Source organism: Vitis riparia, chromosome 19, assembly GCF_004353265.1.
Source record: "Vitis riparia cultivar Riparia Gloire de Montpellier isolate 1030 chromosome 19, EGFV_Vit.rip_1.0, whole genome shotgun sequence".
Lineage (NCBI taxonomy): Eukaryota > Viridiplantae > Streptophyta > Magnoliopsida > Vitales > Vitaceae > Vitis > Vitis riparia.
In genome coordinates, this window is record NC_048449.1 from 15565521 (window position 1) to 15587882 (window position 22362).

Consider the following 22362-nt stretch of genomic DNA (forward strand, 5'->3'; position numbering starts at 1 on the left):
GATTCCTGGATGGAGTTGTCTCTGGTGCTTAGATTTCCCGCGTCATCATTTTAGTGGGGTACATATCAGATCTGTTACGTGTCCCATTGGTGTTATTCTCGGGTCACCAGGACAGATAGGGTACATCTGATGCCATACTGGGGCATATTGCCCTCATTTAGCACTGGAGGCGATCGTTCTCTCACATGTCCGTTGCAGTTTCCATCACTCGGCCGAGATATATTGTGTTCGCCTCATTGACCATCATTCCTGAGCTCTTCATCGATACGAGCTCTCGACGGAGCGTCGTTCGAGACTCGTAGAGTCTCTTTCAGCCATTTCCAACGGATTGGGATTTGTAACGGCACGCCACACTGGGGCATACCCCGTCTTTGAGTTCATCGGATATTTTGCAGATCTTCCTCACTACTCAGTCCATTTCTTGATCTTTGCGAGTCGTCATACTGGGGCATACCCCCTTCAACGCTTTTCTATTGGGGCATACCCCCTCTCTTTGGGTTTATCGTGTCTCGTCTTGATTTCATGGTTGTCAGACTCATTTGTCGATCTTTACGAGTTATCACCTAGAGCATCCCCTACCATCACCTTGTTTAGGCTTCCATAGCCACTTCTGTCATCTTGTTCAGGCTCCCAGAGCCATTTTTTTTCATCTTGTTTAGGCTTCCAGAGCCGTTATTGTCGTCTTGTTTAGGCTTCCAGAGCCATTTCTGTCGTCTTGTTTAGGCTTCCAGAGCCATTACTGTCATCTTGTTTAGGCTTCCAGAGCCATTTCTATCGTCTTGTTTAGGTTTCCAGAGCCATTTCTGTCATCTTGTTTAGGCTTCCAGAGCCGTTTCTGTCGTCTTGTTTAGGCTTCCAGAGCCGTTATTGTCGTCTTGTTTAGGCTCCCAGAGCCATTTCCGTCATCTTGTTTAGGCTTCCAGAGCCATTTCTGTCGTCTTGTTTAGGCTTCCAGAGCCGTTATTGTCGTCTTGTTTAGACTTTCAGAGTCATTACTGTCACCTCGTTTAGGCTTCTAGAACCATTACTGTCATCTTGTTTAAGCTCCCAGAGCTGTTATTTCCTAGTTTAGCCCTTAGAGTTCGCTTTTTGGTTTGGCTTCCAGAGCCATTATTCTTCTAGTTTTGTGTTTAAAGCTAGCTTTTTGATTTGGCTTCCAAAGCTATTTATTTTCTCAGTTCGACGTTCAGAGTCATCATCATCGCTTTTTCGTTTTGGCGTTCAGAGCCATCATCGTTTTTAGTTTTGGCGTTCAGAGCCATCACCGCTTTTTAGTTTTGGCGTTCAGAGCCATCATCGCATCTTAGTTGGCGTTCAAAGCCTTCATCACTATTCAGTTTGGCATTCAGAGCCATCACTACTCGGTTTGGCGTTCAGAGCCTTCATCACTATATTCAGTTTGGCGTTCAGAGCCATCATCGCTTTTTAGTTTTGGCGTTTAGAGCCATCATCGCATCTTAGTTGGCGTTCAGAGCCTTCATCACTATATTCAGTTTGGCGTTCAGAGCCATCATCGCTTTTTAGTTTTGGCGTTTAGAGCCATCATCGCATCTTAGTTGGCGTTCAGAGCCTTCATCGCTATTCAGTTTGGCGTTCAGAACCATCATTACTCATCAGTTTTGGCGTTCAGAGCCATCATCTATTTTCAGCCAGCGTTCAGAGCCATCATCGCTTTTCAGTTTTGGCATTCAGAGCCTTCATTACTTTCCAATCTTGGCATTTAGAGCCATTCTTCGTGCCCATTCATGCGTTTTAGAGTCACTTTCTCTCTTAGTTTTGGCGTTTAGAGCCATTTTTCATACTCATTCAGGCATTCGAAGCCACCATCTTTCTTCAGTTTTGGCGTCCAGAGCCATTGTACATATCCCTTCAGGCACCTTGAGTCATCACCTTTTCGTGTTTTGACGTTCAGAGTCATTCCTTCTCACCTGTATTATTCAGAGTCACAGGCCCCGACATTCATATTCACTGGCATTGCACATCTTACTTTCAGGGTTTCGCATTCGTCCTCGGCTTTCCTCACTTCGTTACTCGGTGCTTATCGCATATTCATCTCGTACTCCAAGGTGGTTCGACCGTTACTCATCCTTGATATGGTCTTTCGAGTCACTTCTGGAGACATTCTCGAAGGGAGCCTGGGTCCTCAGTGTGGCTTCAGAGACATTTTGAGGTTTCTTTTTTCTCTTAGGATTAGAGCGTTTGTGTTCGTCTCTTGGCCTGAGCGAGTTCATGCTTCGCTAGTGTCCCTATGGGGGTCTCCTCGGTTCTTCGATAGAGTTCGCTTCATTCCACTCATTATTCACACTTGCTTTTCACTCCAGTGTTCATATTCTTTACACTCGTGAACTCTACCGAAGAGGGGCATATTTGTAGACCCCCCAGAGAGGGAGCTGGATTTTTCCATCATTAAAATTTTCTGACCACCCCGGGATTTCAGCTGGAGGAGGCGGCCAGATTAGATGGGTGATGGCAGAGGAAAAGGGAAAAAGAGGGGAAAAGGGTTGGAAAAGGAAGGGAACAGCAGCTGGAGAAGACGAGGGGGAGCAGAGAAGGAAAGAGAGAAAAATGAGAGTTTTGTCTCTTCTCTGGATTGGCTCTCTGGAAACCAAAAAAAACAGGAGCTTTTCGGAAAGGAGGGGAAGGAAAGAAAGGAAAAAACGAAGATGGTGGGAGAAGAGCAACTATTGGCTTGAGGAGAGCTTCCCAGTATGGCTCATGGCCGAGGTACGCATCCACTCTCACCCTAGTCAATCTATATTGCGTGTTTTGATTCTCATATTGTGCATGATTTAGGTGGGTATCCATTGACTTTCTCGTTGATTGCCATGATTGCTTCATTTTATTAGTAGAGACCCGACTTTAGGGACTTAGAGGGGTGCTACGGTCTTTACCGTACCTTCCCGATAAGTAACCTGACCCCCGAACCCGATCCGGTTTTTCACAGACCACCTTTTCCGAAACAAGGAGTCACACTTAGGGTTTTTCTTTCTTATTTTGTTTACCCTTTTAAAAATAAAACAAAAATAAGTGGCGACTCCAAGTCATTTTTAACCAATATAAAATCATTTTCAAAGTAAAATCGAGTTGGCCATCGAGTGGGAAACGCATGAGCCGAAATGTGGGGTCCACACTGGAGTTCAACATTGAATTTAAAAATTTTTTCGTCAAAATATAATAAATGTATTTAAAAATTGATTTACCAATATCTACAACATGAATTATTTTAATAAAAATTATCAATTATATAATAATAAATATAAAAAAAAAAAAACCGAATTGGTAAAAAAAAACACTACTTATCAGTTCGGATTTTTATAATGCATCCTAGAACAATCATTGTCATTGGCAATTTAAGTTAATTTCAAATTTGTTCTAAAATCCCTATAAAGCGGTTTTAATGACTTCGAAATTATTGTAAAACCAATACTATTGATTGTATTTTATAATGTACACTAAAACCAACACTATGAAATGTAGAACAACATCATTAATGATGCTTTAAAACTAAAGTAGACAATTATGCCTTTATTTGATATGATAAAAGTAGGGTGTTTGTCTTTTTAACATTTTGCTAAAAATAATTTGTTTTCTGATTTTAAATAGTTTGTTTTTATACTTTTTCATAACTTATTATAAATTTTTTATTGAACAGAAAAAAATGATATCGACTTTTTCTAAATGGAAAACGTAATATATTAGTTTTTTTTTTTTTTACTTTTAAATGTTTAATATAAATAAAATATTACAAAAACAAATAACTTAATACTTAATATTATTAAGCATTATTTAGTTTTAAGTTATATTTAAAATTAAGTAAAAAAAATAAACACCACCTAACACTTGTAATTACAATTTTAGATGATATACTAAAAACCAATGTCTGAACATCGATTTTTGCTTTATTCAATTTCACACCCGAACCAATCATGTTAAAATAAATAAATAAATAAAAGGCAATAACAACAATAATAGCTCCTTCACATGACGTAAAACATTACTTTGATAATTAGCTTCGAACTCAACCTATTCCCACCATTTTTAATAGGAAAAAGCTACCTTTTCCAAAAACTCTTATTATGGTGCAATAAGGTCTTTTACATTCAATAAGCATTATTGAAACATTTAAATTGTAATAAAATTATGACTACAACTTTGAAATAGGAAATATTCACACTCAACCTTTGTTCAAGTCCAAAACTCTTTTTTCTTCAACTACGAGTTAAACTTGAGTTAGATTTTGGTTGATTTAGTTAAATTGGAATGAATAAGATTAAATTAGTTTAAACCTATTTGAACCGTTTTTTTTTTAAATGATAAGATATTTATTTCAAATTATAATCAATATAATAAGCACTTCATCAAAGAGCACTTCATGCAATTCACATCAAGGATGAAAACCAAGTTTTAATAATAATAATAATAAGAGCTAAGGACAATCAAAGTGCACTTCATGCCGTTCTCATCAAGGATGAAGACCAAGTTTAGGTTAACTATATGTAAGATTGGGATGCACTAGACTATGAATGCATATCATTTTATTTAAGGCCCCATACCTTATCCAACTAATGTTAAATCACTTTCATTTTTTTTTTTAAAGGATGAAAATTGTTTTAAAGAAAACCAAGATTCAAATCAATGCATTTTCTATTGAAAAGGTTTTCTAAATATGATAGAAGTCATCTAGTTGGTTTTTCTCCAATGTATTTAAGCTAAACATGAAGAATATTCATAAAACTTTTCAAGTAAAAGGGGACCAATCGATCAAGAGGCTTTTCAATTTCAAGTGGTAGTAGCCACTAGTTGAGCTTTGAAGCTCAATCGGTCAAGCATTGGTAGATTTGAAGCTTAGTCGATCGAAGTTGTCTACTTCCCAATGGATACCTATTGTACTTCTTACCTACAATCAACACAATACAAAATCTTTGTAACGACAATATTCTCATTGGAACTCCTATATTAGGTTCCATCACTTCATTTACTACTAAGAGAAATGTTTAAAATCATTGTTCATTTAGCTATTGAACCTTTGAGAATATCTTTGAGTGTACCTTGTCCAAGAACTTACATCTTCATTTAGTAAACCTTTCATTGTACGCCTTGAGGCTTAATATAAATACAACAAGCCACCTCCCCCATCGTGAAACAGCTTTTGTTAAATATAATAATCAAAGGACTAATAAGCCATTTAAGAATATTTATTTAATTTTTTGGAGGAAGCTTTTTGGAAGCTTCATGTCATACTTCATTTTTCATTATAAAGAAGTGACACAACGCATTCTTTCACATGCTATTACACAAAAGCCATTTTTCAACACCATTTCCCACAAAAACCAAGGCAACCATGGAGGTGAATTTTTGCAACCTTTCTTCTTTTTCTTTGCCCTTCATATTTCATTTGAAAACTAATGCCCAAATATTTTAGGGTTTTACGAAATTGATAAATATTATTATGTTTATTCTTATTCAACACAATGTTTTATGTTTAATAAGTGTTTTTTTTTTTTAATTAGGAGGAGATGACTTCTATCTTAGAACCTTTTTTTTATGCCTAATGAAGTCAATAGCAACTCTTATAATATAGAAGCAATTGGGGGATGATTTTTTTCAATGGACTGATGATGAAGAAGATTTGGGGGTTTGTTTAAATGAGACCAGGCCTTATGACTCAATAATCTTAGAATATATGTAATCAAAAGAAAATAAAGATAGAAGTAATGATGATAATTGGTCAGGGTATAAATCCAATGAAGATGATGATGTGAAGGATGCTAACATAGATAATGAGAGCCCACTAGCTAAAATAGAAAGGTTTATGAGGGACAATGAGTTTAGACCTCTTATTGGAGGTAAGATTATGATGGAGAAGGGGTAAGTATTTGATAATGTAGATCATTTCAAGCAGATCCTTAGGGATTATGTGAGTCCAAGAAGCATTTAATAAAAATGAGAAGGCTAGAGTCACATGTAAATGTGCTAATCCTATTTGTCTTTAGAGCATTCATGCCTCTTTTATGCTTGAATGAGTCACATATAATATAAAATCATACAATGGTCAACATACTTGTATAAGGGAGATAAAAAATGTTGAGGCAACATCAAACCAAATTGCAAAAAAGTTTGAGGATGCTATTAGGTTCAATCTAGAAATAAAAATTAATGTACTTATGGAATAATTGAGGACAAAATTTGGTGTCCTTTGTAATAGCCAAAGGTTATATAGGGCAAAAATGAATACTCTTGATAAAATTAATGGAGATCATGTTGTTTGTTATCAATTCCTGTACAAATATGGGAATATGGTGAAAATGAAGAATCTGGGAGCTAAAACTCTTGTTAAGGCTAGTAAACTAGTTATCTCAAAGAATCCACACCTTTGAAGGTTTTTTCTTAGTTTTCTAGCACAAAGGCAAGGATACTTGGAGGGTTATAGGCCTTTTATTGGACTTGATGGGTGCCACTTAAAGGGCTCATTTGTTGAGGCTTTATTGTCAGATGTGGCTTTAGATGCCAATAGAGGGTTAGTCCTTATTGCTATCTATATTTGTGAAGGGGAAACTACTAAAACTTGGGGTTGGTATTTGAGCTTACTTCATGAGCAAGTAAGAGAAAGTGAGTTAAGGACAATTTCCTTCATGAAAGATAGGTAGAAAGGTATTCTTAGAGCTTTAACACAACATTTTCTATGTGACAACAATTAGTTTTGTGCAAGACATATATATGCCAATTCTAACGAGAAGTATCCTAGATTGAAGCTAAGAGTGCTTTTTTAGGCAGTTGCAAGGGCTATCAAAGTTCAACAATTGAAAGCATTGATGGAGTAGATTAAAGGCATTAGTGAGCAAGCCTATAGTTGGTTGATGCAAATCCCCTATGCCATTGGTCAAGACACACATTTGATGAAACGATTATAAATGACCATATTACAAATAACACATCTAAGTCATTTAATAGCCAAATTGATGTATATAGGCAAAAACCAATCTTAACTCTGCTTAAGCATATTAGGAGGAAGGAAATGAAAGACTACAAAAAAGATAACAAAAGTGTAATAATTGGCCTAGTGAGATTCCTCCTAGAGTTCAAGAGAGGTTTGAGAAAAAAAACAAAAGAATGGGAGACATATTCAAGTTATATGGGTTGGTGGGGAAAAATATGAGGTATTAGAAGGAACAATGGTTATCATTGTTAATATGTAGCAGATGTCATGTCAATGTAGAGCATGACAGATAAGTGGAATCCTTTATAAGCATGCTATGGCTTGCATTAACCATAAAAGAACAAATCCAACACCATTTATTCACCAATTTTTCTTAAAGGAAGCTTATTTGAAGACATATAGTTGTATGATTCATCATATTTCAGATCAAGCCCTATGGCATGAAGTGGAGTGTAATAAACTGTTGCCTTCCATTCAAAAGTGCATGCCCAAAAGACCTAAGCTTAAAAGAAGAAGACAACTTGATGAAGAGATTAAGGAAAAAGGGTCTTCCACCATAAAGCGTGGCTTGTGCAAGGGCCTTGGACATAACAAAAGATCATGCAATCATGCTTCTAGCAATAGAAAAGAGCTAAAACAATGCAAGTATTCATACTACATCCTTTCTGGCTAATTAATTATTAATTTTTTTCCTTAGTATGATACTATAATTTTTTTTCCAAGAAAATGTTGGTGCTTCATCACAACAAGAGAACATGGTGACTAATGAAACAAGGACATCCACTTTTCTATACTTTAATTTTTTTTTCTATTTGACTACATAATTTGTATTGCATTATAACTACTAATTTGATTGGTAGGTGAACAATATGGGTTAAAAGAAGATAAACAATAAAGTGTGCAAGATGGTGGACAATATTAGCATGGAAGATGGACAACAAATTAAAGTGAGCTAAATTGGTGAACAACAAGGTGAGCCCCTTGGTGGACAACAAGACTAGGATTTTTGAAATAAAGATCTCATTTATTTATTTAGGAAAACAATTGAATCTAGGACTAGTATCAATCATTTTTTATTTTATTTTTTTACATGGTACTATTTGGTGTTTTATTATGAGGTCATGTCCCCTTGTTTTCATAATGCACAAGAGGAGATGGTTGTCTATAATTAGGGTTGTGTTTCATTTTGGTATAAGTATGGGATCTATGTAGTTCTTTTTGTAAAATTCAATTTAGGGTAGTGTCCCTAAGTTTTTGTTGTTATATAGGGGATTATGTCACTTTTGTTTTATGTGTAAAAGCATATATGTTTTCATCGGTGTATGCTTATGCCTCTTTTTTTGTATTAATATATATATAAATGAAAATGGGTATATTTTGGGTTATTTCCCTTTCTTTAGCATGAAATTTAATTTTGTATGGATATGGAGTGTGAACACATTGAAATTTAAATATGATGTTCTCAAATACAATTATTTATAGTCCACCTAAGTAAATTCCTTTATTTTCATTCATTGAAGTTTACAAATTGCATTTTTTTTCTCAATGCTTCAACAATCATAGTAGAAATATAATTATTGAAATTCTAAAAAAAAATATCATATTAACCGTCATTTTCATCTTTCAAATAACTTTGTACTCCTAAATTTTGATATCAAATAATTAAATTCTTCAATTGGTAAAATTGGTCTTTAAAAAAGATATCAAACTACTTGAATTCATCATCATTAGACATTGAAAGTGAATAATGCTTGTATCTTCCATTCTCACAAAATAAATAAATAAATAAATAAAAATGTTCGTTTAGTTTCATTTTTAAATTTTTTTGGCAATTGCTCTTTTCCCATAATTACAACTTCTATTCTTGAATTTTATTACGCCTCAATTAATTTTGTTATTGGAGCTTGTAGATATCATTTGTTGGCATTTAATTGAACTTTCTTTTTATCAAGTTCATCCCATTCTTGCTTAGGTTTTGGAACCATGACTCCATTTTCTAATTTTGAAGAAATGTGAGGACCATCTTCAATAACATCCCATAGATCAAGATTAGTAGAGTTTAAAAACCAAGTCATTTTTGTTTTCCAATAGGAATAATCGATTCCCGTAAAAAAAAGAGGTCTATTGGTTGCAAAACTTTCAATATGAGATAAGCTTGATGGATTAGCCATTTCCTCTTAGACGATTAAGTCTTAAACAAGAGACTTAGCTCTGATACCACTTGTTGGACCTCAGGCACTACCAACTCTCCTAAAAGCAATTGTTGTTAGGAAAGGTGCATACCCTAGCCTTATAGTGCATTCACCCAAGGACCCATGGCGAACACGAGGAGAGTTGATGGACGAGGCCAACCCTCCCGATCTACCAACAACTTGTAGGACCTCAAGCTCTATCAACTCTCCTAAAAACCATTCTTGTTAAGAAAGGCGCATACCCTGGCCTTGTAGTGCATTCACCCAAGTGCCCACGATGAACATAAGGGGGGTTGATGGATGTGGCCAACCCTTTGCCAACAATCTTCCCCCTAGCGACACCCCTGGGGTTCGAACCCATGACCTCGGCTCTGATACCACTATCTTTCCTATTTTTGTTCCGTGGATTAATGGGAGATTTTTCTCCTCTACCTAGGATTCTAAATAAGCTAATTTTAGGAAGTCTTTCTCTGCCATGTATGTTAAATACCTATTTAATTTTCATTGAGATGAACATGAAGAAAAAAAATTTTCTCTCAAAATCCTTCATGGTATTAGAGCAAGTTTGTTCTTGACTTTTTTATCCGGTTCAACAACTTTGAGTTAAACTATTTCCTTATGCCTAAATACAACCCAACCATTGGAATGGCTACAGAAAAACAAAGTTCAAACTCTGAAGTCACGATTCCAAGTAGCCATAGAGGTACTGACAGCTTCTCTCAAAATAATGGGTGTTTGTCTATTTAGCCCCACAATCCTGTGGGACACAATGAGGATGTTGTGTTTGAATGGGGGGTTTTTGTGATGTCCCACATCAAATAAGGGAGCAAGTTCCCTATGCTAAATAAGTATGGGCTCCTCATAACTATGTAGACATGTTTTAAAGCCATGAGGGCCTCTTTGGGCCTAGAACAAACAATATCTACACGATTGGGTGCGAGTCATTACAAGCCAACCACATATTACAAACTTGAGTACATATGTCAAGTTATATGCTAAAAAGAATGGACAAAATAAGTTGGTATTTGCTACTAAAAGTCAGAATAATGATTTTATTTTCCTTGGTGTAGAGGTAGATTCTAGGAAGAAAAAACAAATTTCAAGTCTATTTATAATCATATGTATACATAAGAAAAAAGTACATAGATATGGTGATATCTTTAGAATTAAACATGCTAAAAAGTAGGAAAAATATTAAAACTAGAAAAGCAAAATGTTTTATAATCTTCCTAGGAATCATTAATTTTAAAGAGATATTGGGATAATGAAATACAAATTCTAAAAGTAGGATTTTGCAGATCCATTGTTGCGAGAACTTAAGATAAAATAAATGAATATATATCAATATGAATGAACAAACTAAAAATATTAGTATGAATTAGAAATTTAAAGTATTTTTTCATCAAATATTTCTCAAAATAATTTCACAACAAATTAAAACTAATCTAATTAAATAAACAACCAAAGACCTATAACAAATTAGGTAAATGTTACAATGAATTTATTTTTTAAGAAATTGAAATTTATACTTAGTTCTTACTATCAAAATCATACATGTTAACTATTTTGATTTTTTTTTTCGTTATCAAACAAGCAATTCTATTATGAAAAGAAAATAAAAAATAAGCCATAAGATTGAGAAAATGGTTGTGAAGTTACTGATCAACAAAATTTTTGGAGCACATAAGAGATCTAAGAACCTTGAGAAGCTTTAAAGAAGAGTTAGGAGCTTTACAAAGAGAGCATCAAGTTGTGGATGAGATAAGTAAGGGATGAAACTCTATGGTTTTGTGATATAAGATAAAATTTTATAGGATATAACCAACAAATTTTTTGAAGCACATAAGAGATTTGAGGACTTGGAGAAGCTTTGAAGAAAAGTTAGGAGTTTCATGAAAAGAGCTTCACACTGAGGATGAAATGAGGGAGGGGTGCAATTCTAGGGTTTTGTGATATTAGATAGGCTTTGATAGGATACGATCAAGAAAATTTTTGGAGGACATAAGAGATGTGAGAACTTGGAGAAGCTTTGAAGAAGGGTTAGGAGCTTCCCAAAGAGAGCTTCACACAAAGGATGAAATGAGTGAGGGATGTAGTTCTTGGGTTTTGTGATATAAGATAGGCTTTTATAGGAGAATTTTACATTTGCTTCCAAATGAATACAAATGAGTAATAAGTATAGGTTTGCCTAGAAATTTTTTTAAAAATATGACGATTTAATACACTTTGAGTCAACATTAATGTCCAACTAGGTTTTTTTTTTTCTTTTCTTTTCTCATTTGCTTGATTTAAAATTGAAAATTTAAAATGAGATTTGAATCAATTATTAAAAAGAAAACTCATAGAGAAATTTGAATTTGATCATTTTGGGGTATATAGAAGAATTTCATTTTACAATTATATTTTATAAGTAGTATATTAAAACTTGCATCTTAAACTTTCATGTTATATGTATGAAATATAACCTTTCTTTTCTTTTATTTTATTTTAATTTTTTTTTAGCTTAGAGTTATATATTTTATATAAAAAATCTCGTTTTAAACTTGCTATTTTCTTAATATATTTTAATATTAAAAAAAAGTAGTGCAAATGAGCAGTTTTACATTGTTGTTTGAAAACGTCTCCTTGGCTGCATCCCAGATTTCTTTTGTTTGTCTTATAGAATAGGAATGTTTGGCCTACATCTGTCTCCAATGAATAGTAAGCCAAGACATAATCATATTGTTCTCGAAAAGTTAGGTTTTGTAAGATGCATCGTTCTTCACCAGGGTTGTCCTCACTCTTATGATGTAATCCTCTTTGCCTCTCCCACATATGTGCATCATTATTAATTGAGACCATTGGAGATAATTCTTGTCATTTAATTTGTGGACAATAATGTGGTGAACAGAATTTTTAGAACCACCATTAGCATTGGAATTGACAAAAGAAGAATTGAAGATCACATCTGAAGAGCTTGTTGGACATTCACTAGTTATTATAGTTTTCACCATGTTTAAGTTCAGATCATGGTCTATGATACCACATTGAAAAGATAAACTGAATGATACTTTATTTAAAAAAATTGGTTTACATTCGAAACTTAAATAAACGAAGCAATCCCTAAATTTAGCAACTAACCAACCTATAGAATATTATCTGACATTCTCTTTAATTCAAACTAGAGATAAAACCAATTTTAAACACACTAGGACTCATCTAAGACTTATCTTCTGGTTTTATTTTAAATTTAAACTCCTAAAAATCCTACAATTTAAACACATATGGTACTAAAGTGCAGTTGACTCCTTGTAGTGGGATATTGAGTCAACTTCAAAATTGGATTCTAAGGAAGTCAGTACTGTCCTATGGGTCCTAATGGTCCTCGCTCAAGCTCATATTTTTTTATGACATAGTTTATAAGGGTTGGATGAATTTTTAATTCACTTATGTGCATAAAGGCATTTTGGTAATTACGCAAGGTTGCATAGGGGTAAGTGAATGATATCTCTAGACTAGGCTAATTGATTAATTGGAGCCATGTTGGGTTAATCAATCAATTAACAACCTTTTTGGGTTAAATTAAGTGAACTAAGCCCATGGTGGGCTCAAGTCACTTAAGCCTAATAAGAAGCTTATAAATACCCCTTTAGAGGTTAAGGTTTCTAGTTTAGTCTTATCATTCTCTCCCTCCAGTCTAGAAAGAGGACCCTAACCTCCAACCCTGAGATATCCACCATCATCTTAGTGCCTAGACTAACAGAGGAGTCATTGGGTGGAAGATCATGGTGTTTACGAAATCTATTGTGGCTTTAAAGCTTTCTACACTAAAAAGAATCAATTCAAGAACATTTGGGTCATAGGTATGACCCTTTCTCTAGATATTTGATATTATTATTAGTTTTTGAAGCCATATTTTTCCATTACGATAGTTGTAGAGAAGCTTAGGATAGGATTTTATGCATCCCTAACAATCTAGGGCTTAGGAATGGAATAATTCTGGATTTTCCAACAAAAGCTTTGTCCACTTAACTATTTAATAAATTTTTTTTATTAAATATTAGCAATGAAGTCAAAGATGCCATCATCATGAAATGAATGAAGGCCATTCATGATGGAATGAAATTGTATGCTAATATGAATCTTGGTAAAACTTCAGCCTTTTAGATTAGGTAGAATGATTCCTTTTTTATTTATTTATTTATTTATTTTTGAGTTAAAGTTTTGGCAAATATGTTTTTCAAGGTGGAATTCATTCCTTATCATTAAATTTCATTGTTTATCTTTAGGATAGCTTCTCTATTACACAACACTATGATAAAATACAATTTGATCCTTATTCATAGGTACTCCAAGGAATATGATGTTGAAACTTTTAGCAACTAGTGAGATTTCTTTATTCCTTCAAATAGACTTAATTTGATGAACACAGTGATTTGTTTTATCATGTAAATATGCCACGGGTGCTCCAAATGAGCTTAATGCTTAAGTGGTCATGTTGGTTTATGATCATGTTATATATGTCTAAGAACTAAATGTATCATCACCAATTTATGGTTTCAATTTGTTTTCATCCTCATAGACATTGACTCTTGAGCTTATTGTACTTAGATAACTATCATAGTAGAGTAGTATCTAGATTAAAGGTAGACCTCAATAACAAACAATATTAGTAAGATGAAGTTAGGGTATGTCTTCTCATTTCCTAAAAGTAACACTACCTGAAATGAATTTGTTACACTCCTTGACTACTATCATGAAATTTAAAATACACTAATCAATTCATTTGTGCAACTAGCAAACCTAAAAAACTTTGGGATAACCCATATGATATCAGTTAAACAATCGAAACTCTTAAAAACTTAAACTTGTAAGATTTGGGCCCACAATGTATATTATGAACTCCAACACCCTCCCTCACATGGGTTCTCATAACCGCATGTGGAAAGATACATAGGCACATACAAACCACAAATAGCCTCCTTTTTGTTAAATAGATCATAAATGAGGCTCTAATATTATGTTGAACAACCAATTTTCCTAAAAACTTAAACTTATAGGATTTTGACCCACAATGTATATCATGCACTTTAACAATAACTATTCAAAGAATCCCACAATAAAACTAATAATAAAATTAGAATGCTCCTTCATATTCATTAGTAGTACTTGAAGTTCACATGTGTCTATGGTAGATTCATCTAACACTTATTGCTTAATTACCAAACACAATTAATGTCATATGTATACCAACCCATAAAAGATTCACCTATTCATATCATATATATTCATACCAAGATATGCATTCTCATCAAGATTTATATACTAAAATAAATTCTATATATCTTTAAACGAGCCAAAAGAATTCATGCCTTAAGGAACCTTTGCCTTATTAGAAGAGAATTGGCTAAACAAAGAGAATATGAAAGCTTCTATAAATAAAAGAAATATATCATATATAAGGTAAATGCAAGGAAATAAATGAAAAAAATATTACACTAAAATAAAGCTAAACTCTAAACTAAGTTGAGCTAAAACATAGAGGAAATGAAAAGGAAGCTAAATCCTAAAGATAAAATGGAAAAGGACCTCCAAAAGTGATGAGAAGCCTAAATTTCTAGCTACAAAAATACATATTTATACCCTCAACATGAGCCAACCATCCCTCATATGTGTCTATTGGGAAGTGTCCTAAATTCCGATTGGTATACATTTTTTTTGTAAAAAATATTGTATAGAATATTTCTTAAGTGATTGTAATCAGATTCTTTATAGAATAAGGAAAGTTAGTTGGAATATACCTCTAAATATTCTAGGTCATGAAGGAAAAAAGTTATGAGATAGAGATAGGCTTCTAAAGACTATGTTATAGATAGAGATGTGAGGAAAAAGAGAGATATTTGGTAGAGTAAGGGGGCTCGTGGTTTAGGGTGTAGATATAAGGAATGGGGAAACATAAGATTTTTGGGACCTCGAAATTGTATTTAGTTTCTATTTTTTTTAACATTATACTATAGTGGAATCACCCCTCTCATCCAAGGATGTAGGCATGGTTGAACGAACTATATTAAAACCTTGTTTATCTTCGTGTGTGCATTGTTTGATCTTTGTTCTTAAACTAATATGTTTGCATTAAAGGTTTCATTGGCATAACAAGTGATATCAAAGCCTAGGTTGAGTTTTTTGAAAGAGCCAAAGAAACCATAGTACACAAATGGAAAATGAATTTTTAGTCGAAGGTAAATATTGTTCTCATTTGAATGTGATACAATAAGCATAGGGATCGTAGAGCATAATAACACTATGGTGTACAAAGGGAACCATGACAAATGAAGAGAGCATAATGCACACGAGCGCAATGCCCACAAGATCAGGGCAATGTCCACAAGAGCATGTATCATGGAAAGATAGAACATTGACTTGATGGGACTTGATCTAGGGTGGAGATTGTTAGAAGGGGTCTCAAATTCCTAATTATTATATATTCCTTTTTATGAAGAACATTTTATAGAATATTTAATTTTATAAGTGATTGTAATTAAATTCCTTATACAATAAGGAAAGTTAATAGGAATATCACTATAAATATTCTAGGTCATATGGGAAAAAAGTTGTAAGATAGAGATGGGAAGATTATATGTGGTAAATAGAGATATGAGAAGTAATAAGAGACAGTCATTAGAACGAAGGACTCATGGTTTAGGGGTAGATATAAGGCAAACAATAATTGTTTTTTATTGTATCCTCTATAATATTATCTATACTATAATGGAATTATCCCTATCATACATAGTTGTAGACATGGTTGGTTGAATTACATTAAAACCTCATTTACTTTTATGTGCGTATTAATTGATCTTTGTATTTTTGAACTAACATGTTTAAATTGAAGCTTCTGGTGGCACAAAAGTGTTATCATCTCAACAACTAGAAAAATAGTCCAACGGGGGATTCTGTCAAGTCCACCTAGGTGGATTCCAAAGCAGATATTCTCTTTAGCATTTTCCAAAAAGCCTTTACCGCTACTTGGATGGTGTACATAGTTGAATGAAAAGGGAACACCGAAAACAAAGGAAACACAACAAAATGTGGAGTAAGCAAAGTTAGCTCCAAAACACACTCAAATAGTATGGATGGGGAACAATTTTTGATACTAATCACCATAATTACATTGAATGTTGCCTATTAAGGAAGTCATTGCCTCCATGTTATGTCATTTAGGGCATATTTGGGACACTAGAATGAAAAACCGGTTTGATTTCTCTTTCATTACCATGTTTGACATTCGTACTAGAAATAAAAAATATGAATAAAAAATTCATTCTCTTAAAAACCAAAACTCACATTTTTCCTTTTCATACGATATTTTGATTCACCTCCATTCTCCATTCTATTTCCATCTCTATCCCCATGTATAAATGCTCCCCCCAGACATGTCCACCGACCATGCCTTAGTTCCAACTTCCAAGTGAGTACAAGATGGCACTACACAAGCCCTTGCCTCTTCATTGCAGCTGATAAGGGGCTGAAGCTACAGTAATTGTGAATGTATGGTTTCCAATGCCATGCATGAGGATGTAGCTTTAGCCAAGGCATAAAAAAAATGGAGATGGAAATCCTAAAATCATATGCTTTGTTAATGTTAAATAGTTATACAACGCCATGTGGAGTACATGTTTGTCACAATTAACACTAGGAAAGCTCATATCACTTGGCCATTTGTTCATCACTTCCATACCCAACCACCATTTTTCTTCATAACCTTTCATATAAGACTCCACCAAGTTCTTATTTATAATAAGCAACATCCAGACTTACAGAGGTTCAGCAGGCTTTGTTGGGAGTCGGATCCTGAAAACCACATACCATATTTGCGGGGACTGCAATGTCCATCATCTTTGGGTAGGCCAGATTAAGATCTGTGGGGAAAATCAATTTACCTTGTTAATAATCTTATATGAGGTTCTGTAACTGCAAAATTCTCGTAGGAGTCACACTGATTTCCAGTGTCCAAGGAACGATTTATACTTACTTGCCATGATGTTCTTGAATGTTTCCTGCAAAAAATAAAGGCATCCAGAAATGCAAATGAGTAGAAATCAGTTTCTTAATTTAATAGGATATCAACCAAAGGATTTCATGACCGAAATTTAAAAAAAAAATGCATAGCCAAACTGGAGAATCACCTCATCCTTTGTTAAGCGAGGATTGTAGAGCATCTCCTCCCCCACAGTACTCACCTGAAAATCAATGTATTCATATAAGCATATCCATGTAAGTATCCTAGAAATAAGAAGAATGTGGAGTTCACTTACAGTGAAACCTCTGTAGTCATGAGCAGGATATATCAATGTATCCTTTGGTAATGTGAATATCTGGATCAATTTTAAAATATTAAATCAATGGTAGGTAGAATTAAGCTAAAAGATTTTTGCCTTTTTTTTTGTTCTCTTTTCTGTTTCTCACTTATTTACAACATGAACAAATGACTGAGCATGATGTATATTGCCTGTGAATGCACTGACTTGTAGAGGGTCTCCGAACTTCCTCCCTGCAAAAAAAATTACTGATATTAAACCTTGCTGCATACCATTCATTCCTTCCTATCAAGCACAAAGGGTATACCAGAAGAGCAACCCAAAAACTCCAGACACTCCCAAATCAAAAGGATTAGCACATTAAAATATCCATGCCTTCAAAACCAGAAACATTATAGTTTTAAAAAGAAAACAATTTTTAACATTCTAGATCGAAGTTCATAAAACTAAATGAGCCTTAAAATTTAGATATGCAGAATCCAATAAGAAAATTCTCAGGCCTTCCTCAAATTTAAGCTTCTAGTAAAACAAGGGAAAGAACATCTAATAACTAAAATAAAAACCCATAACCGATTAGTCGAATACCTACGAGCTTCATCACCAAACACCCCCAATCTGTGAAATTTAGTAAAAATGCCCTTAAGTGTATAATTTTAAGATATTTTCATATCTATTGAGGACAGAACAAGTAGGTACAATGATATCCCACAACAAGTGATCTGTTATTAGGCATACTCCATGGTGGGATGCATCTCTCGCCAGTGGAACCCACATGAGTTGCAGGATTATCTGACTGCCATATTCATCAGCCAGAAATTGCAACTTATAAATATAATTTTCATTCAAAAAAATTTTCATGATGTAATACACAACTTCTATCAGATGTATTTTAACTCTGCAACACCAGAAACCTGTCAAATTGTTTACAATACACCCAATTGTGAAAGAAGCAAATTGTTTTCTGTGAAAGTGTTGAACAAATCTTATAAGAACTATACCTGGAAATCTGTCCTTCCACATCCTCGTATCAATACCGCATCTCCTGTGAATGCCATCCTCGGTTGAGGTTGTTCAGGTCCCTCTCCTGTAACATAGGTAACACAACCTACTGTATGTCCAGGAGTAGCTCGAACCTGCAATAAATACAGGTAAGCCAGAGGTGGAGAACACTAGATTTCTTAGCCACAAAATCCAACCACACATACATAAAGACATATTGAGAGAGAAACACAATATATTTATATATTGATTAAAGTAAATTAGACTATGAACCACAGTAATAGTGTCACTCTGGTTACACTTAATCTGAATAGGCAAAAAAATTCTCTTCCCACATCATCCTTGTTTACTATTTATATCTCCTGGTTGATTAGCAAAATTGTTCTTCAAGAACACGAGGCATGTATAACATCTTTATTAGTATAGGAGACTGCTAATATGGCCCAAGTCAACAGAATGATTAGATGGAATGCACATATAACATAACTAAATGTATGCATTAATTATTAGAACTACAAAATATGTATGATGCCACTATGGATGTGAGAATGGTTAATTTTAAAGTATTCACATCTCATGTAATTGAGAAACCCAGCAACGAGGACTTCCCATATTCTATATAGACTCAACAAAATCCCATACCATAACCAAAAGTGCTACTGCCCAGATACCAAACAAGCCAAATTTGTAGACTTCCAAAACACCCCCATGTGAATTATAGAATTCCATTACAAACAAAATCCCAAATAAAACTTAATTTTCTCCTTTCTTGTTGATATGATTGGCTTGAAATGGTCTTCTGCAAGTGATGGTAAATAATGCTCAAAGCACGTGAGCTTTTAGTAAAGTTGAATACAGACTACCACTAAAAACTAGAATCATGGTCATATCTTTCAGCATATCATATGATGGAATAAAAACAGAATAATAATAGTTATAATATTACAAATAATTCATGCCCACCTCCAGGAAAAGATCACCGAAGTAGATTTTATCACCAGATTGAACCAGAATATCGGCTTTTGAATTGCTGGCTTTTGAAATAATTGATTTCACAGCTGGAGCTTTAGTCTGCATGAGAGAACACATTTCAAATAGAAAATGAAGTTATAAATGTTGACACATTCTGTTAACAACTGAATGCAAAGAGTCCTTGGACAAGTTGCAATTTTATCATATGAGCATTGCTGGATGCAGTACTAAAGGACTACTAAATAAAAATAAGTGAACGACGGAAGATTTAGCAAACCTTAATTAGGCCAGTTCCAGTGATATGATCAGCATGCACATGGGTGTTTATAGCATATATGAGCTTCAGCCCTAAATCTTTAACAAGAGAGAGATCTCTATCCACAGTCCTGTCTACTGGGTCAATCAACTGTAATAGATTATTCAAGCAAGCATGTATTAGAGATTGGAAATTAGCAAGAGGAATCAAAGAAAAGGGATACCAGTTGAAATTACAAACTGAAATTTATCCCGACATAAGAATTACTGTCACAGCATTGTACAATAAATACACGGAAAGATTCAGGCTTTAGATTCTGATTATATGCTTTGCAGAACATTCGGCATTCCTCAAGTTCTCATGATTTCATTTCAAATTAACAAGTATCAAATTATATATATCACCAAAATGATGAATTTAAGCAAACACTCAGATGGATTTAAGGTTTTAAATTTTCACCTTTCCCAATGCAGAATTTCCGATTTTTCTACAAAATATCACTATTTCATTTCCAGTTAAACAAGATTAAAATTCATAACAAAACTTAAACCCAAAACAGAGGAAAAATCTTAAAGGTGTATTATTAGCATTTCCAGAGAAATTGTGATAAAATTTTAAGTTTCATTGAAATAAAAAGAAGACAACAAAGAAAATATGTCCTGAACAGCTAAGATCTCTGGCTTGAACATATAGATGGATGATGAAAACATTCAAATTGTTATCAACAACTCTCTCAGGGTCATCTTAAAAGATACTGACCAACAACGGTTCAAACAGAATACAATTGAGGAGAGGGCATTTTTTGAAGATCCAGAAGGAACACAATCTAAAGCTTATCAAAACCAGATGGTAATGTTGAGGTAGGCAAAACAGAGATTCTTGTATTTTTGGAAGGCTTACGAGAGGCCAAAACATAACTTTTGAACAAATTCAAAGTTCAGGGTATTTTTCCTAAGAAGACTTGTGCTATCAAATGGGTAAGATCCAGATGTTAGGGATCTTTTTCCTAAATAAACATACACATCAAAATTGACTTATATTAAATGATGCAATTTCATTATCAAATCTCTGCACGGTTGCCAAGAAAACTTAGAAAGTTTGACATTTTTGGTTTTCCATCTCCAGATAAAAAAACAAAAATCAACCCATCTCGGCCAAATAATCAAACATAACCGTTTGCCTGTACAATTCACTATGTCCCTCACCATAGAACTCCAATTTCTTTTATTTTCCTTTCCTTTCCCGTGTGCCCTCAAGACCCTCCGTTTAGACAGCAATAAAACCCAGAAAAAGCAAAGAAAGTCGATTTCTTAAATGGGTCTTCGACAAAAAACGCGAAACCAACCAAACTCACACATAGCAAAACACCAAAATAAAAAAAAATTCAAAATCCATTCATTAATTTTCCCTTCCCTTTCCCTTCTGAGAAAAGACTAGACAAACAAACAGAGGCCAAGAAACTCACGAGGGCAGGCTTATCAGGGTGAGAGACATCAGCCAAGAGATAGGTATAAGTAGAAGACTCCTTCTCGAAAAGCTGGCGAAAGAGGAACTTCGACATATGAGAGGAGGTGGTAGAGAGGTCCATTTGAGATCCCAGAAGAAAGGATTTAGAGTGAAGTAAAGTGGAAGGGATGGCGGCACGCCAGCATATGGAGTGATGAAGGGCTTTAAACATACTAAATACAGAGGTATATGTTTACTGAATTGGGTTTTTCTTGGTTTCCAAGGTATTGGAATGATAAAAGAATAGTTGGGGGATAGCAACCAGCATGCCGTCATAGATGTGGCCGTCCAACGCCACCACTATGTCTTGTCATGGATGCCAACGCTGCGGCTTCTGCCTTGTTATAACCACTTTTCTGGCGGCATTCTTTTAGGGGCATGATGTTGACATCACGCCTCAATTTCTAAGACTTCCAAGAGCTTATATTAATTTTCTTTTAAGTCCACTTAATTTTTTGCTTATATTATTGATAGGGTGTTAGATGTGTTTTTGTTTTTATTTTATTTTATTTAAATATGTACAAAATAATTAAGCTATTTAATTATATGATATCCCAAAAATCATGCTGGGAGTCCACCCAACTCATCCACCACTCAATCATAATAATAATAATAATAATAATAATAATAATAAAAAAAAAAAAAGACAAGATCACATCCACTATGTAAGAGATGTCCACAATGTAGGAGACATCTTAGATGTAATGATTTAAATGAGATAATTGTTAGGTGAATTAATTTAATCTTTGATGGAGGTAGTGATATTTCTATTTTTTTGGGTATAAATAATATTTATGGAAAAGAAAATGAATTTTACAATGATTTTTTTTACATAAAAAAAAAATCCTTTTTAACAATGAAATTTTCATTCATGGAAGAGAATCTAATTATTTAAATTAAATAATTTAGTATAATTGTTAGTGAATTAATTTAATCTAATATTTTTTTTGGGGATAAGCAATATTTTATGGAAAAGGAAATGATTTTTATAATAATTTTTTCTTTCTTTTTTTTTTTTTATGGTAAAAAAAAAAATCTTTTTTAACAATGAAATTTTCATTCATGGAAGAGAATTCAATTATTTAAATTAAATAATTTTTTATAATTGGTAGGTGATATAATTTAATCATTGGTGACATCTTTGATGGAGGTAGTGACACCACAAGAAGAAAAGTCACATTTTGCTACATCTTGTTTTTGTTG

General features: G+C 33.8%; 1 protein-coding gene across 1 annotated transcript; it reads right to left on the minus strand.

Annotated features, from left to right (window-relative positions):
• Nucleotides 1-16715: 16715 nt before the first annotated feature.
• On the minus strand, nucleotides 16716-21466 carry LOC117908423 (persulfide dioxygenase ETHE1 homolog, mitochondrial-like). The gene is made up of 9 exons (XM_034822003.1): nucleotides 21119-21466; nucleotides 19675-19803; nucleotides 19389-19496; nucleotides 18425-18559; nucleotides 17618-17659; nucleotides 17424-17483; nucleotides 17295-17348; nucleotides 17141-17165; nucleotides 16716-17027 (listed from the first exon to the last, which is right to left on the minus strand). The coding sequence occupies exons 1-9, from the start codon at nucleotides 21329-21331 to the stop codon at nucleotides 16933-16935; spliced, it is 861 nt and encodes a 286-aa protein (XP_034677894.1). The 5' UTR covers nucleotides 21332-21466; the 3' UTR covers nucleotides 16716-16932.
• Nucleotides 21467-22362: the final 896 nt, after the last annotated feature.

What these genes read in the sequence shown, in the direction of transcription:
- LOC117908423 (XM_034822003.1), bottom strand. Translation starts at nt 21,331, where the DNA reads ATGTTTAAAGCCCTTCATCACTCCATATGCTGGCGTGCCGCCATCCCT. An exon ending in ACCCTGATAAGCCTGCCCTC is followed by an intron (nt 19,804 to 21,118) that starts GTGAGTTTCTTG and finishes AATCTATTACAG; the next exon opens with TTGATTGACCCAGTAGACAG. An exon ending in TCGGTGATCTTTTCCTGGAG is followed by an intron (nt 18,560 to 19,388) that starts GTGGGCATGAAT and finishes TATTTATTGCAG; the next exon opens with GTTCGAGCTACTCCTGGACA.